At 47.9% G+C, this 13,360-nt stretch overlaps 1 protein-coding gene across 1 annotated transcript; it reads right to left on the bottom strand.

Moving 5' to 3' along the window:
- Positions 1-6,055: 6,055 nt before the first annotated feature.
- LOC109761158 (cyclin-D2-2) lies at positions 6,056-8,429 on the bottom strand. The gene is made up of 6 exons (XM_020319953.4): positions 7,866-8,429; positions 7,476-7,562; positions 7,281-7,379; positions 6,991-7,192; positions 6,757-6,881; positions 6,056-6,672 (listed from the first exon to the last, which is right to left on the bottom strand). The coding sequence occupies exons 1-6, from the start codon at positions 8,151-8,153 to the stop codon at positions 6,445-6,447; spliced, it is 1,029 nt and encodes a 342-aa protein (XP_020175542.1). The 5' UTR covers positions 8,154-8,429; the 3' UTR covers positions 6,056-6,444.
- Between the last annotated feature and the right edge of the window lie 4,931 nt (positions 8,430-13,360).

The raw sequence follows: 13,360 nt of genomic DNA on the forward strand, positions 1-13,360 counted from the left end.
GGGAGAAGTGCTTAGCTTTGGGTTCAATCTTGCGGTGTCCTTTCCCAATGACAGCAGGGGCAGCAAGGCACGTATTGTATTGTTGCCATCGAGGATAACAAGATGGGGTTTATATCATATTGCATGAGTTTATCCCTCTACATCATGTCATCTTGCTTAAAGCGTTACTCTGTTCTTATGAACTTAATACTCTAGATGCATGTTGGATAGCGGTCGATATGTGGAGTAATAGTAGTAGATGCAGGCAGGAGACGGTCTACTTGTTACGGACGTGATGCCTATATACATGATCATACCTAGATATTCTCATAACTATGCTCAATTCTATCAATTGCTCGACAGTAATTTGTTCACCCACCGTAATACTTATGCTCTTGAGAGAAGCCACTAATGAAACCTATGGCCCCCGGGTCTATTTTCTATCATATTAATCTTCCAACACTTAGCTATTTTTATTGCCTTTTATTTTACTTTGCATCTTTATTTCTCTTTATCATAAAAATACCAAAAATATTATCTTATCATATCTATCAGATCTCACTCTCGTAAGTGACCGTGAAGGGATTGACAACCCTTTTATCGCGTTGGTTGCGAGGTTCTTATTTGTTTGTGTAGGTGCGAGGGACTCGAGCGTAGCCTCTTATTGGATTGATACCTTGGTTCTCAAAAACTGAGGAAAATACTTACGCTACTTTACCGCATCACCCTTTCCTCTTCAAGGGAAAAACCAACGCAGTGCTCAAGAGGTAGCAGCGTAGATCAACGGGTGGGCCGTCGCGCGAACGGTGGCGGTGAAGGGCCGCCGCATGACGCGAGGCCGCCGGGTCGGGGCGACCGGCGGGCCGATGCGCGGACGCCGCGCGAGGCCGCCGGGTCGGGGCGACCGACGGGCAGACGCGCGGACGACGCGTGAGGCCGCCGGGTCGGTGAAGAAGCCGGCCGATCGCGCCGGTGTTGGAGTAGAGGCGCACGGGTCGACGGCAGCGGTGGGCGACGCAAACCGGATCACATAGACCGGAAAACCAAAAAAGGAGACGCCGATCAAAGCGAGCGGCGAGAGAGAGAAAACCCGGATCAAAGGATCGGGAAAAAAGACTCCCTAGGGCAGCCGGCCAACACGACCGGCGAACGAACCCTAGGTACGGGCGGCGCAGCCCCCAGCGGCGGTCATGGAGGCCGACCGCCCCAGGGGCAGTGCGCGGGTGCGGAAGCGGCGGCGGCTAGGGTTTAAAACCCGGAAACTGATACCATGTTGGAAGGGAGAGAGGGATTGGTGGAATTGTTAGTTGTATTGCTTGAGCCTTGTGGGCATATATATAGGAGTACATGATCTACTTGGAGTACAAGGCAAGCCAGAATATTTCCTATTCTAACCTATGTTTCCTAATACAATCATGTTACTCAACGCCCCGGTCTCTGCATTAATCGATGCATATGGCAATATTTATTTATTATTCAACATAGGTCTAACAAAAACATACATCAAGCCACCCGAAGCCACCACTAACACCTACAAAACTTGATAATGTGGAGTGCTCTTACTCCCCATATCTAAAACCGGTGCCGTCGTCAATCCATCCACATAGCATATCGGAACCCAGAACTGGTGCAGTAGACTTAAAGCGTACACCACATGCACACATTTTAGACGCTGCCATCATCATCGAACCTCTGACCCATCTTCAGGAGAGATATCTGCATCATCCTTGCCAGTCCGCCCATCCGTCGACGTCACCACGGCGCCACCGCCCCGCGCTCGTCCGTCCAGACGCGAAGATTCTGGAAGATCTGCCGTGCGTAGCACCTGCCGATCAGGCATGGCACAGCGTAGCACCTATCGGTCAGGCATCACTTGACATCTCCACCGAAAGCTTCGTGCAAGACGAAGCCGCTCCACCTCCTGCCTCCGTCTTCCAGATCTGCTCCACAAACGATGCTCTCAAGAGAGAAAACGACACCGCAGTACCGCCATCATCCAATCTGGAAGACCAGATCCTAGGGTTTCCCTAGGAGCAGCACAAGTGGGTTGACAATAATTACACGACGATGCCTTTATCAAGATAACGACGCAGAACGCCGCCATCAGCTCGGTTTTCACCGGCAACTATGTCTTTCCGACTCGCAGCCGGAACTAGATGGCGTATCTCGAGATCTGACCATCCAACCTCAGGCCAACCACCTCCGATGGAGGAGATGGCACCACCGTCAGCGGCACCGGCCAGATCAGATCTGACCAGAGGCGCCGCCAACAATCAACCATGGCCACATCCCTCCTGATTCGCCCTCCCCACGAAGCCGCCGGAGCAGCGCCGAACCGCCGGGAAAGATGAAGACCGAAGGGCGATCTCGCGCCGCCGGTCCCTCTAGACCAGGGGGCTGCAGCCTTGATCCCCGCCATCCCCATCACCGGCGGCGCCCGGGCTTAGCCGGCACACGTCTCTGGGACGACGAGGTGGAGGAGAGGGGGGGGGGGGGGGGGGGGGCGGCGGCGAGGGCGCTGGTGTTGGCCCCCTGATCGCCGTGGAGGGAGGGATACGAGGGAGCCTGGGAGCGATCCTGCTACACCGTAGTAGCACATACTGTGGAATGCAACATCTGTCTTATTGCCTGTCCTGTCATGGGTTTAGTTTAGTTTAGCTTAGCTTACACCCATCATCGCCAGCACTACGTATCTCTCTCGGAGGAAGACTCCGGAGAAGAGGATCGGAACAGCTGCTAATGACAACAGTTGCCACCTTTGTCGGTTGCAGGGAGGATGGATCGATCCATCGACGAAGCGGCATTGTCCTCTGACGGAGGAGGTAGGAACGGAAGCGATGGAATCATACGTACTGCTACCTCGGTGGCGTGATAGATACTGGCTTTTGGTGCTTGGACGCGCTCGCCCGTGCGTTGCGTCCGGCCTAGACACGTCCCTGTCTCTGACTGACTGCAAGCCAACGATATACGCTACGCGCGGAGACGGGTGCGTCCAAGGCGGTGGAGCCAGACGGCGCCTTCGCTCCGTCGGTCGACCGGCCTCGGCCCATCCAGGGAACGCCGTGGCAAACGACAAGGCGCGCGCCTGCCTGCCTGTCCGCCCGTGCGCGGCCGCCCCGACCTCCTCCGATCGATCGATCTGTCCTCCATTCCACCGCGCGCGAGCCGGCCACCGCCGCGCGCAGCCCATGCATTTCCTTCATCTGCGCGCGCACCGAAACATGATTTCTGCCCGTTGCCGCGCGCCACCGCGCACGGTGCATGGCAGCAGGCAGTTAAATTTCCGGACCATGCATGCCGTGGTGAACGCAAAGGGTGCACCGCGCGTGCACGCAACGCTAGATTTCTATTGTACGCCGTCCTTGGAAGCAGCATGGTGGAGTGGAGGACATGCACATAAACCATGCATGTACGTAAAACATGGTGAATCTATCCCTCAAACAGAAAGAAAAAAGACACACACGGCGATTGGTGAATCTGGCTGGCAATTTGGATTTGGAATTACTAGCACCCGTGCGCTACGGAATTGTCAAAGAAAGGGAGAGATCGATCGATCGATCGATGACGCATGTCGTACCCCGGCCTCCTTGTTCTTTTCCCTCTCTTGTATCCATCCATAATCCACTGCTCGATGGTGATCGATCGAGAGGATCCTAGGGCGAATACAGGGGATGATTTTCTTTCCTCTTGTTATTATTTCAGATCGATGGAGAAAGATGAGAATCCAATGGCACTACAACGGATTAATCAAACGCGCACGTTAAAACACTATAGCTGCTGCTGCAGCTGGACGACTAATTTGGCGCCAGATCTCAACAAACCATATACGCGTCACGCTCGATGTTCCATCCACTTTCAAATCGGTCCAAGCCAACTGCCGCCTTGCAACACAGACTACTTTAAAAACTACGAGTAGCATACGTGTATGTGCCGGTCGTGTGTGTCACATCGATCGTTAACGGGTCTGCAGGACAGTAACTGTGATGTTCTTGTTCTGCTGTCAGACAGCAAAAACTTCGATTAGCAATTTTTTACGCATATCATTTCTGGCGGACGCAGGGATCCTGATCAGTCACATGCTAAGATAATGTGCGGAGAAGATTACGCCGGGACAAAACGTACAGAACGGCCATCTGTTTTGGTCATGCGTGCTGGTGTGAGCATGTGCACATATACCGCCCAAGAAAAATTCGGACGGATTTTCTTGGAATCCGATGGCTCTGATTAACTCTTTTCACCTCGCACGAAATCACATCATATTTGATGTGAAGATACCATGTTAGGGGGAGTACATTATGCATGAGTCCATGCAAGTGACAGTAACTTGGTTAGAAAACTACGTAATTAACATGTCTTCGAAGGTTATGAGGACAGTGGTATCACAACCTATCAGGGTTCAAGTTCTAGACTTGACACTTGATGTGCTTCTGGATTTATTTCAGTCCTTTCAACGATGTACTTTAGTGGAAGGAGACATCCCCGTCGACTACAAAGGTGTCTATAGCGACTTCGTCAATCTTGAGATGATGTGTCGCCTTAGTCTTTCAGGAGCGCTCATAGGGTAGGGTGTGCGTGTGCGTTCGCAGAGATGAGTGCATATGCGTATGTATGAGGTCTACGTCCGTACCCCGTTAAAAAAAAATAATTAACCTGCCGATGTGTGTAGATTGGCGAGGTATATATATTAGTTTATATTTTTCTTGTCCTTTTTTTAACTTTGACATTTCCACTGCTTTATTTAAGAAACAATTACCACTACTCGCCACGTCTCTCTGCACGTGAGCCGTGTCTTTCTCCTATCCGTTATACGTACGTAGTGAGAATCTGAGATTGTCCGTAGATTGCCAATTTTAATGCTATAATAACCTCCTGATCTAACCTGCAAATCAACCAAAATGTAGTTGCCATGTCTGAGCAAATTGACCTGAAATTTGACGTGTTAATTAAATTCCACAGAGGATCTCGTTAAGTCTCTCTCCCTGAAATACTCGCTAGACAAAACACAAGAAAGGTTTTATGTACTGTGGCAAAATTTAAGGTTCTTGCTCTGGGTCATAAAATTCAATTCTGTTTGGCTCAGTTGGGGTAGATTCTGTCAAATGTTTGCATGGACCCACAGTGCAGAGACCCTACCAGGCATGATGCGAGGCCACCCCCCCACCCTTTGCTTTGCCTGTAAAAAGCAGCAGTTGGCAACTGGCACGGCTGCAGCCTCGACTCCTTGACCCATTTCCTTCAACTGTATGTACTGCCTATATATGATAAAAGAAGCTGCAGGCGCCAATAAGTTTTCATCGCAGGCTTTTTACCGGCCCTTTTGGGTGAATTTATTGAACACTCATTCAGTCAATCATGCACTACCAGGCCATCACCTTCATTCACACCCCCCCTAAAAAAATGATTAGTGAAAGTGAGATTAACACTCAAATCATACAGCTGCAAAGTTGCCTACTGATGTTAAAAGATAATGTGGTGATGAGTTCCAGAAGAAAGAATAATCACTTTGGCACTGCCATGAGCCATGCTGGTTAAGAAGAGCACATGAACCCTACCTGTTCTATATTTAAATGGCTTTATGTGAGGCTCCAAAGTGCTCCTAAAGAGGAAAATGTTCAGATCTCATAGTCCCATGAGGTAGGTATGCTTGAACCTTGCAATCTGTTTGCACTGTTTGATTGGAGAAAAGGGGATAAACAACTCCACCAGAAAAACAACACACAGACAGGGCCATGGAAATGGCATGATTCCACCATTAGTTTATGAGCTAAATCAAACTTGATTAACATATTTACCATACCACTAATGGAAAAATGGGGAGTACAGTTTGGGGACCCCATCTGTTTGTCCCCTGCTCTCTCCTCCATCTCACAAAAAAACACTGATTTGTTTTATATGTGGGAAGCCATACCAGGATTTGTACCTATGATTGGCTCTCTTGACAAAAATATGTGGCATGAATAGTCACCAAGAGAAACTGTCACCCCAGTAAGAGGAATGCATTGATGAATCAGCATGCAGCAGCACACCCTTTCTGAGGACTGGAATGCAGTAAAAAAAACTAAAAACAAGAACACAATTGTAAAGAAACAAAACGAAAATCCATTTTTGTTGATTTTCTCATATCTTAAGTCTCTCATATCCACAAAGAACTCATCGAAAAACCCTCGGAGAAGGGAAAGGGGGGAAATAAATAAATAAATAGCTAAAATGAAGAAGGGGAGACAAAATTGTAAAGAGGAAGATGACTCTCCCTCCTCCCATCAGCACACACCCTCCTCTCTTCTTTCAGAGTTCAAGAAGCTTATTGTTGCTGCCCACATTCCTCTAACCGACACAATGCTCGATAATTACTGCTGCACCACAACTTCGTTTCCAGGATGATCGACGGATGGGCTTTTGGGGTAAGATCAACGATAACTCAATGAACAAGCCGAGAGCAGCGCCAAGCTATATATGTACAGCTTATCAGATCGGCGATGCGCTTAGCCTTCTCCTCTTGGAAGCTGGAGTGGAGGCCTGATCGTTGCTGCTACTGTTGTTGTTCGAGGGTGATGACCCTGGTGTTGTGTCATCATTCCTGAAGCTGAAGCATGGCACATCCAGCACCCCGATCGGGCTCAGCGGCGCTGAAAGGCTCGCGCTGAAGTTCCCTCTCTTCTTCACCAACAGCGCATAGCATCCCGCAATCATCTCCTGTAGATGTGATCACATTTCAGAAACAGTGCAATTGCAATGGTGCATCGGTTTGCGTTTTCCATAACTTGAGAAGATAATCACCTTATTTACAGGGATTTCAGATGCTGCAAGGGCACTGCTGAAGCTGATGACCTGGTTCTCAGCAAGCACCCATAGAACCACTGCGGCAGCGATCTCAGAAGGTCTGAATGATAAGAATCTATAGTCTGTAAATGCACATCACAGGAATGCTCTAGTTAGTAAATCATCACCAGATATTGCCATTGGCAATGTAGGTAAAACTTTTGGTTAACTCATCAAGAACCATGGGCGAACCTTTCACAGTGGCGACTATGAGCTCGGCACACCGTGAGACCAGCATGTAACTGGGTGGCTTCCCTTCATTGAACTTGTCCAAGAAGTAGCACAGGAAAGAGAATGGGGTCACAGAGTGCATCCTCCATTTCAGGGTCTCCATCACAACGAGCTCCATCCTCTTGATATTCCTTGGTTCAAATGCATAGTACTCATCGCAAACCTGCCGTACATTCATCGCATTTTAGCAAAAATTATCGAGGGATCATCGGACGATTATCGATTTTACAATGTTGTAACTTCTCCTTCACCTGAAGGTCCACAGGAAGAGGGGCCACGGTCTCCTCCATCTTGACAGCAAGGGATAGGCAAGCAACTGACATCAACTGTTGCATCCAAGACTTGTCATGCTACAACATCAACAAGCAAACAAAAACAAGAAACGCAATGATCAGTAACAGGTCAGCTTACACAGTTGGTAGCAATGCAGAAGTTGAGATTCTTACTGGGAGATCAAAGGAGGAGAGGAACCTATCCATGTAGTTCACCGAGAGGCAAAGGGTCAGTGGTCCAAAATTGTAGTGGGAATGGACCTGCAGCCCACATGAGAGAAGACACAGGATGAGCAATGTACAGGTTCCACTTAAAACAAGCTTGTCCGGATCGAGGAAATGGGGAAGTAGCTGGCTCATTGCTATCTGGTGATGGCGACCGAATTGGCAAAGAAGCCCACAAGATGCAAGGACGCACGGCCAAGACTGGATTTACACAAGAGTCAAACGCACAGTGCGGGCATGCAACAACCTACCTAGAACCAATTAATCCATCACGGAAAAGGAAACTGATTGCGGGGAGCAATAAATCCTAGAGATTTTCCTTTTTGTTTCTCATCGTACCTTGCAAATCCAATCCATGGCGTCCTTCCTCCAGGAGGACTCGAATCCGCCGTGCCCCAGCCGCTCCACGTAGCCGCCCTTGGGCCGATGATCCATCTCCTTCTCCACCAGCGCCCGCATGATCTCGTCGCTGTCGACCGGGAAGACGGCGCCGACGTCCAGGAAGCCCAGGCCGCCGCCCGCCCCCGCCACCTCGCCGCCGCCGCCGCAGACGCCCAGGCCGAGGGCGCTGTTGCTGTCCTCGCCGCAGAGCAGGGTGGAGGAGGCGCCGAAGCAGAGGATGCCCATCTCAAGATCGCCTGGGAAACGGCGGCCGGCCGGCCTCCTCCTCGACTCGTCCTCCGCCGCCGCCGCTCTCGCTTGGGGGGGAGCGTTTGGTGGTACTAGCACAGGGCTCGGTCCTTGCTTCTTGGGGGTCTAAAAAATGGTGGCTGCTCCTTTCCCGGGCTGTGGCCTAGATAAAGATGCGCCAATGGAGGAGAAGGCGCCGCTCCTCTCTCCTCTGTACCGGCGTGTGTCTTGGGAAGTGGCAAAGGGAAAGAAAGACAAGATGTGGGGGGAGGGGTGGGTCTCCTGGGGAAGAGAAAGGGGGGAGGGCTTTGGGAGTTTTATAGGGTCTGTGGTTTTAAGGAGAAAATGATCAGGCAATAATCGCCGTGATAGGTTTAGCGGCAGATATGGGGGCATCCATCGAGCATTTTGCTCCATCCATCCGCCCATTGTGGTAGAGATCCCATCACAACCGTCCATCATTGATGTTGTATTTGTGCAAATGAAATATATTTCTTTTGCGTGGAATTCGAGGGAAAAAAATTGAAGTTACACCGATGATTTTGTACTCGTGTGGACGAAATAATGGCTACTCCAGAAGGAAGCAACAACGAAGGAAACTGAATAATGTGTGTGTGCGCGCGCGCGGATAAAGCGGCTTTTACCATCAACTCGCCGGATGGAGCGGAATCAATGAAACTAGATTGATGCCATTTATATGTCGTTTCCCCGTGATTTGAACTCCTTCGGCAGGCTTGATGTTGCTTATATGATGTTTCCCCTTGATTTGAACTCCTTCGGCGGGTTTGATGCTATCTATATGTCGTTTCCCAGTGATTTGAACTCCTCCGACGGGCTTGATGCTATTTATATGTCGTTTTCCTTGATTTGAACTCCTCGGGCGGGCTTGATGCTATGTATATCTCGTTTTCCCCTGATTTGAACTCCTTCGGCGGGCTTGATGCTATTTATGTGTCGTTTTCCCCTTATTTGGATTCCTCCGACGAGCTTGATGCTATTTATATGTCATTTTGCCCTGATTTAAACTCCTTCGATGGGCTTGATGCTATTTATATGTCGTTTTGCCCCGATTTAAACTACTCTGGCGGGCATTTTGCTCCATCCATCCACCCATTAGTCCACACATTGTACAACCGTCGATCATCGTTGTTTTATTTGTGTGAATGGAATATATTTCTTTTGCGTGAATGCAACAACAAAAAATGAAGTTACACAGATGGTTTTGTACTCGTGTGGACGAAATAATGGCTACTCGAGAAGAAAACGACAATGAAGGAAACTAGAGTGATATTACTGCGCTCGGGTGAATGATGTGTGTGCAAATAAAGTGGCTTTTAGCATCAACCCGCTTGGAGTGGAAACAAATGAAACTACAATGATAGCGTGTGCAGTAGGTTTCCTCGCAATGTTTGAACTCGCTTCCCTCTCTTTCCCGCTTGTGGGTCTCCTGGCAGTGTTTGAACTTGCTTCTCCCTCTTTCCCGTTTGTGGGTTTCCTGAGAGTGTTTGAACTCGCTTCCCTCTCTTTCCCGCTTTCTGTAAACTCCGGACCGTGATGTATTTCAATTATGATTAATGGAAAGGGGGTCTTGGTTAAAAAAAGTATAATGATGCTATTACACCCGCATGAGTAAAATGGTTTGTGCCAACAATGTGACCATTGCAACAGAATAAATCAAACTAGGAAACATGTCCATTCATACTCTGTAGAGGTGTATGCTATGCTCTGTATGCCAAAACATTCATTTATGATAGTGGCATCATCTCCGATTAGTTTCTTTGATCATCATTTTTTGTAAATATATTGCTTCCAGCAAGAATAATTATACATTATGAAATTATATTTCGTGGTAGATTTTAGCATCAATTTTTTCTGTTGACGACTCTTTATAATTGATACTCGAAGGTAAGAGAAGTTTTACCAAAAATATTCTAAGATGAGTTAGTTTTTGAAGCTATAGGGTGTAACATTTGTGAGGTTTGGCACCACGGGGACCTTGCCTCCAATGAAAGAATAGTTGACCTTGAGACATTTGGAATCAAACCAATGGGTTTATCCCTGATGGATTGATGAGAACCATCTCATAAAACATATGTCCAGTAGTGGTTGCTTCTTGATTTCTATTGTAGTTATTGTTACAATCGTCAAATAATGTGTGGGTGGGGCGGAGTGATGGTTACTGAAAAGAGGATATAAGGAGGCAAGTGATTAGTTGCGTAGAGAACAAAGAATGTAGAGTTTTACTTCATCTACCTCACCATGAGCCCACACATGGAGTCCTAATAAACCCCGTGCGACATAGGTACAACCAAAAAACAGATCATTGATGTTTGTCCTTGTGTGAAGAAATGGTTTTACTGGCTACACGATACGTCTGGTGCAAAAAATGATACTAAGTTCGTGATACGTACTCTGATGAACGTGATGATTTTAACAACTACTTGACAAGGCATACCAGAAACAGAAAAACATGGACCAATACTATTACACTCATGTGACTAAGATGATTTTTATCGGTAACTCAACACGTGGACTAAGACCAATTAAAACTGCACTGATTTTATTGCACTAGTGTGAATAAAGTGGCTTTTATCGATGTAAGTGCATCTAGTGCCACCCCTTTGTTGGTTTGGAGTATTGGCGACAAACTTGCTCTGCTGTCGAAGACAACCACCAACAATTGCGCGACATTTCTTAGTAAGCTCTCGGATCCTGATCCCCCTTATTCAAGCGCTTCTGAACCATTTCCCTTAATCTCGTCTGAACACCTAATTTCAGGGGTGCCGTCACGTTAAATATCCGATCACAATGGTAACATCGCTGAGGGTGGCGATTCGATCATGTCTTGGCCACACTCACCTACACCAGATTTGAGGAGGTTCATGTAGTTAGCGCTCACGTCCTATCTGAATAATCCCTTGTTTAATTTGTAGTGTTAATTTACTTTTGGATGGATTATTATAGTTTAACAGGCAGGCTGATGATCCTTGGTATATTGCATACCAAGATGAGTCAATCCTATGGGGTAGAGAGAAGATGGCATTGGAGGATGTGGTGGCTAATTTGGGTGTTGAATTAGCCAGTAAAAACAGATTGATTGTTGAGCTTAAGCATACTATTGCGGAAGAAAGGAGAATTGCTTGCAATGATAAGTTGAAACTAGAGACTGATCTGGCTATATTTGATCATGTGGTAGAGCATCTGCAAATGGATGGAGAGGAGAAAGAAAGAGTCATGCAAAAACTTGAAGTGAAGGTGGAGGAGAAAAATAGATACATGGTGGCACTTACAATAGTTGTCATCTCTTTACTAGCTCTTTACTATGTAGTTAAAGTAAATTGAAATTAATTAATTTACAGATCTCCAAATATGATGGGATGTTGAGCTAGTTTGTACCCCTGGAATCTGGGCAAGATGTGACATCTCGTTAACCCCTTGGAATTTAGTCCACATGATATGCATCTTTGTTTGTAAAAGTTTCAGGCAAAAGATGTCCTTTCTTTTTAGGGTTCCCTTATTTTTATTAGGCGTCCAACATGATATCTAGTTTGATGTAGGGTAGAATCCTAGACGCCCGATCTTTCACGATTGGAGGTGATCCTACGAAGAACACGAGGGGAAACGCGAGGGAAATCACGAGGGGAAACACTCAAATAGACAAGAAGCGATCACACATGTGCTAGATCCTCGAAACACAAAGAGATACACGATCCAAATCCAACAAAGGACGATACATAGGGTAACTAGTTCATCTCCGTGAGGAGGTCTTGAATCCACGAGGGGATCTTCCCGTGAGGGGTCTTGAATCCAAGGTGGATCTTCTCCGTAGAGGCCGCGGTCTCTCTCGTGGAGTAGATCCGTATGGCTGAGCAAAGCTCTATCTCTAAATGAGCTAATCCTTTGCTAACCCTAGAAAGGAGGTGGAGTATATATAGGCAAGTCCATGAAGGGGTACGTGAGAGGGGAATACATGGGCCTCGGGCCCTGTCCATGCGCGCAGGCAGGTGTCGGATGTCCAGCCGTTCGCGGGGCGCCGGATGTCCGGCCTGGCGGTGGCCGTTCCAGTCCTTCTCTGGATAGTCGTTGCCGGATTTCCGGGGGAAGGCGCCGGATGTCCGGGTGTTGGCGGGGTGCCAGATGTCCGGGCACACGGGTCGGATGTCCGGCCGCTGATGCCGTTGGCCGTCTGTTGGGGCAGCTCCTGCGTGGCTGCCCAGGCGCCGGATGTCTGGCCTCTGGCCCGGATATCCGGCCGTTGTAGCTTCAGTAGCTCCGTCTTCTTCCGTCGTCGCTTCCAGGCTTCCCTCGCGGATGGTGTAGTTGTTCCTTGGCGCTTGCACTCCTCCTCAATATCCATGAAGCTCCGGCAATACCTATGCATGCACACGGGAGAAGTGTCAAGTAGTATACCATCCTCGAAGGGGTCAAGTGAGCACGTGTAAAGGAGATGATTCACCTTTGTGTATGTGAAGTAGATGTTGCACGTGTCACTCGCCGAGCGGACTCTTGACATGGTGATGTCCATAGGATGCTCCGCATCATCTCCCCCCCCTTGGGAAAGATCCGACCTCGGAGCGAAAACCAAATCACCGCGGGAAAGAGATGGCTTCGTCGTGTAGAAGTGGACATTCACCAAGTATTCATCATCTTGAAGCTCGAAATGGGCACTCTCCAATGTCGCACCGTCTTGTGATTCCTTCAAAAGGAGTGAGGACAACAGACACTTGGAAAAACAAATGTGGTTAGCGTTAGTGTAAAACCAAGCATTCGATAGGTGAGTCACCAAACAAGTGTTGTCATCATGCAAAGCATATGGTGTGACAAAGGATTGTGACATGGCTTGTAAGCATATCAATCGAGCACAAGCAAAGATATCATGGGGACAAGTATGCAAATGTGAGGTAGTGATGCAAGTATGTGTGTCAAGAGAATAAGCATCTACCTCGAGGTCATAGCAAGCATTCACAAATTGCTCAATGAAAGGTCTATGGTAGGCATATAAATCATTCACAACACCAAATAAGATGAGATGTCTAAACACATGGGTCAAGTGCAATACAATCCAAGCATAACGTGCATAGGGTGTAGTGAATATAGTGCGGCACTCAACACAATAGAAAGAGCAATTGTTCATCATGTGTGAGGCAATCAAGGCAAGCATGTAGCAATCAATGGGACATGGCATATGTGAAGGAATGACATTG

This window comes from Aegilops tauschii, chromosome 2, assembly GCF_002575655.3.
Source record: "Aegilops tauschii subsp. strangulata cultivar AL8/78 chromosome 2, Aet v6.0, whole genome shotgun sequence".
In the NCBI taxonomy this organism is placed as follows: Eukaryota; Viridiplantae; Streptophyta; class Magnoliopsida; order Poales; family Poaceae; genus Aegilops; species Aegilops tauschii.

What these genes read in the sequence shown, in the direction of transcription:
- LOC109761158 (XM_020319953.4), bottom strand. Translation starts at nt 8,153, where the DNA reads ATGGGCATCCTCTGCTTCGGCGCCTCCTCCACCCTGCTCTGCGGCGAG. An exon ending in TCTCCTCCTTTGATCTCCCA is followed by an intron (nt 7,380 to 7,475) that starts GTAAGAATCTCA and finishes TTGATGTTGTAG; the next exon opens with CATGACAAGTCTTGGATGCA. An exon ending in CTGAAATCCCTGTAAATAAG is followed by an intron (nt 6,673 to 6,756) that starts GTGATTATCTTC and finishes TCACATCTACAG; the next exon opens with GAGATGATTGCGGGATGCTA.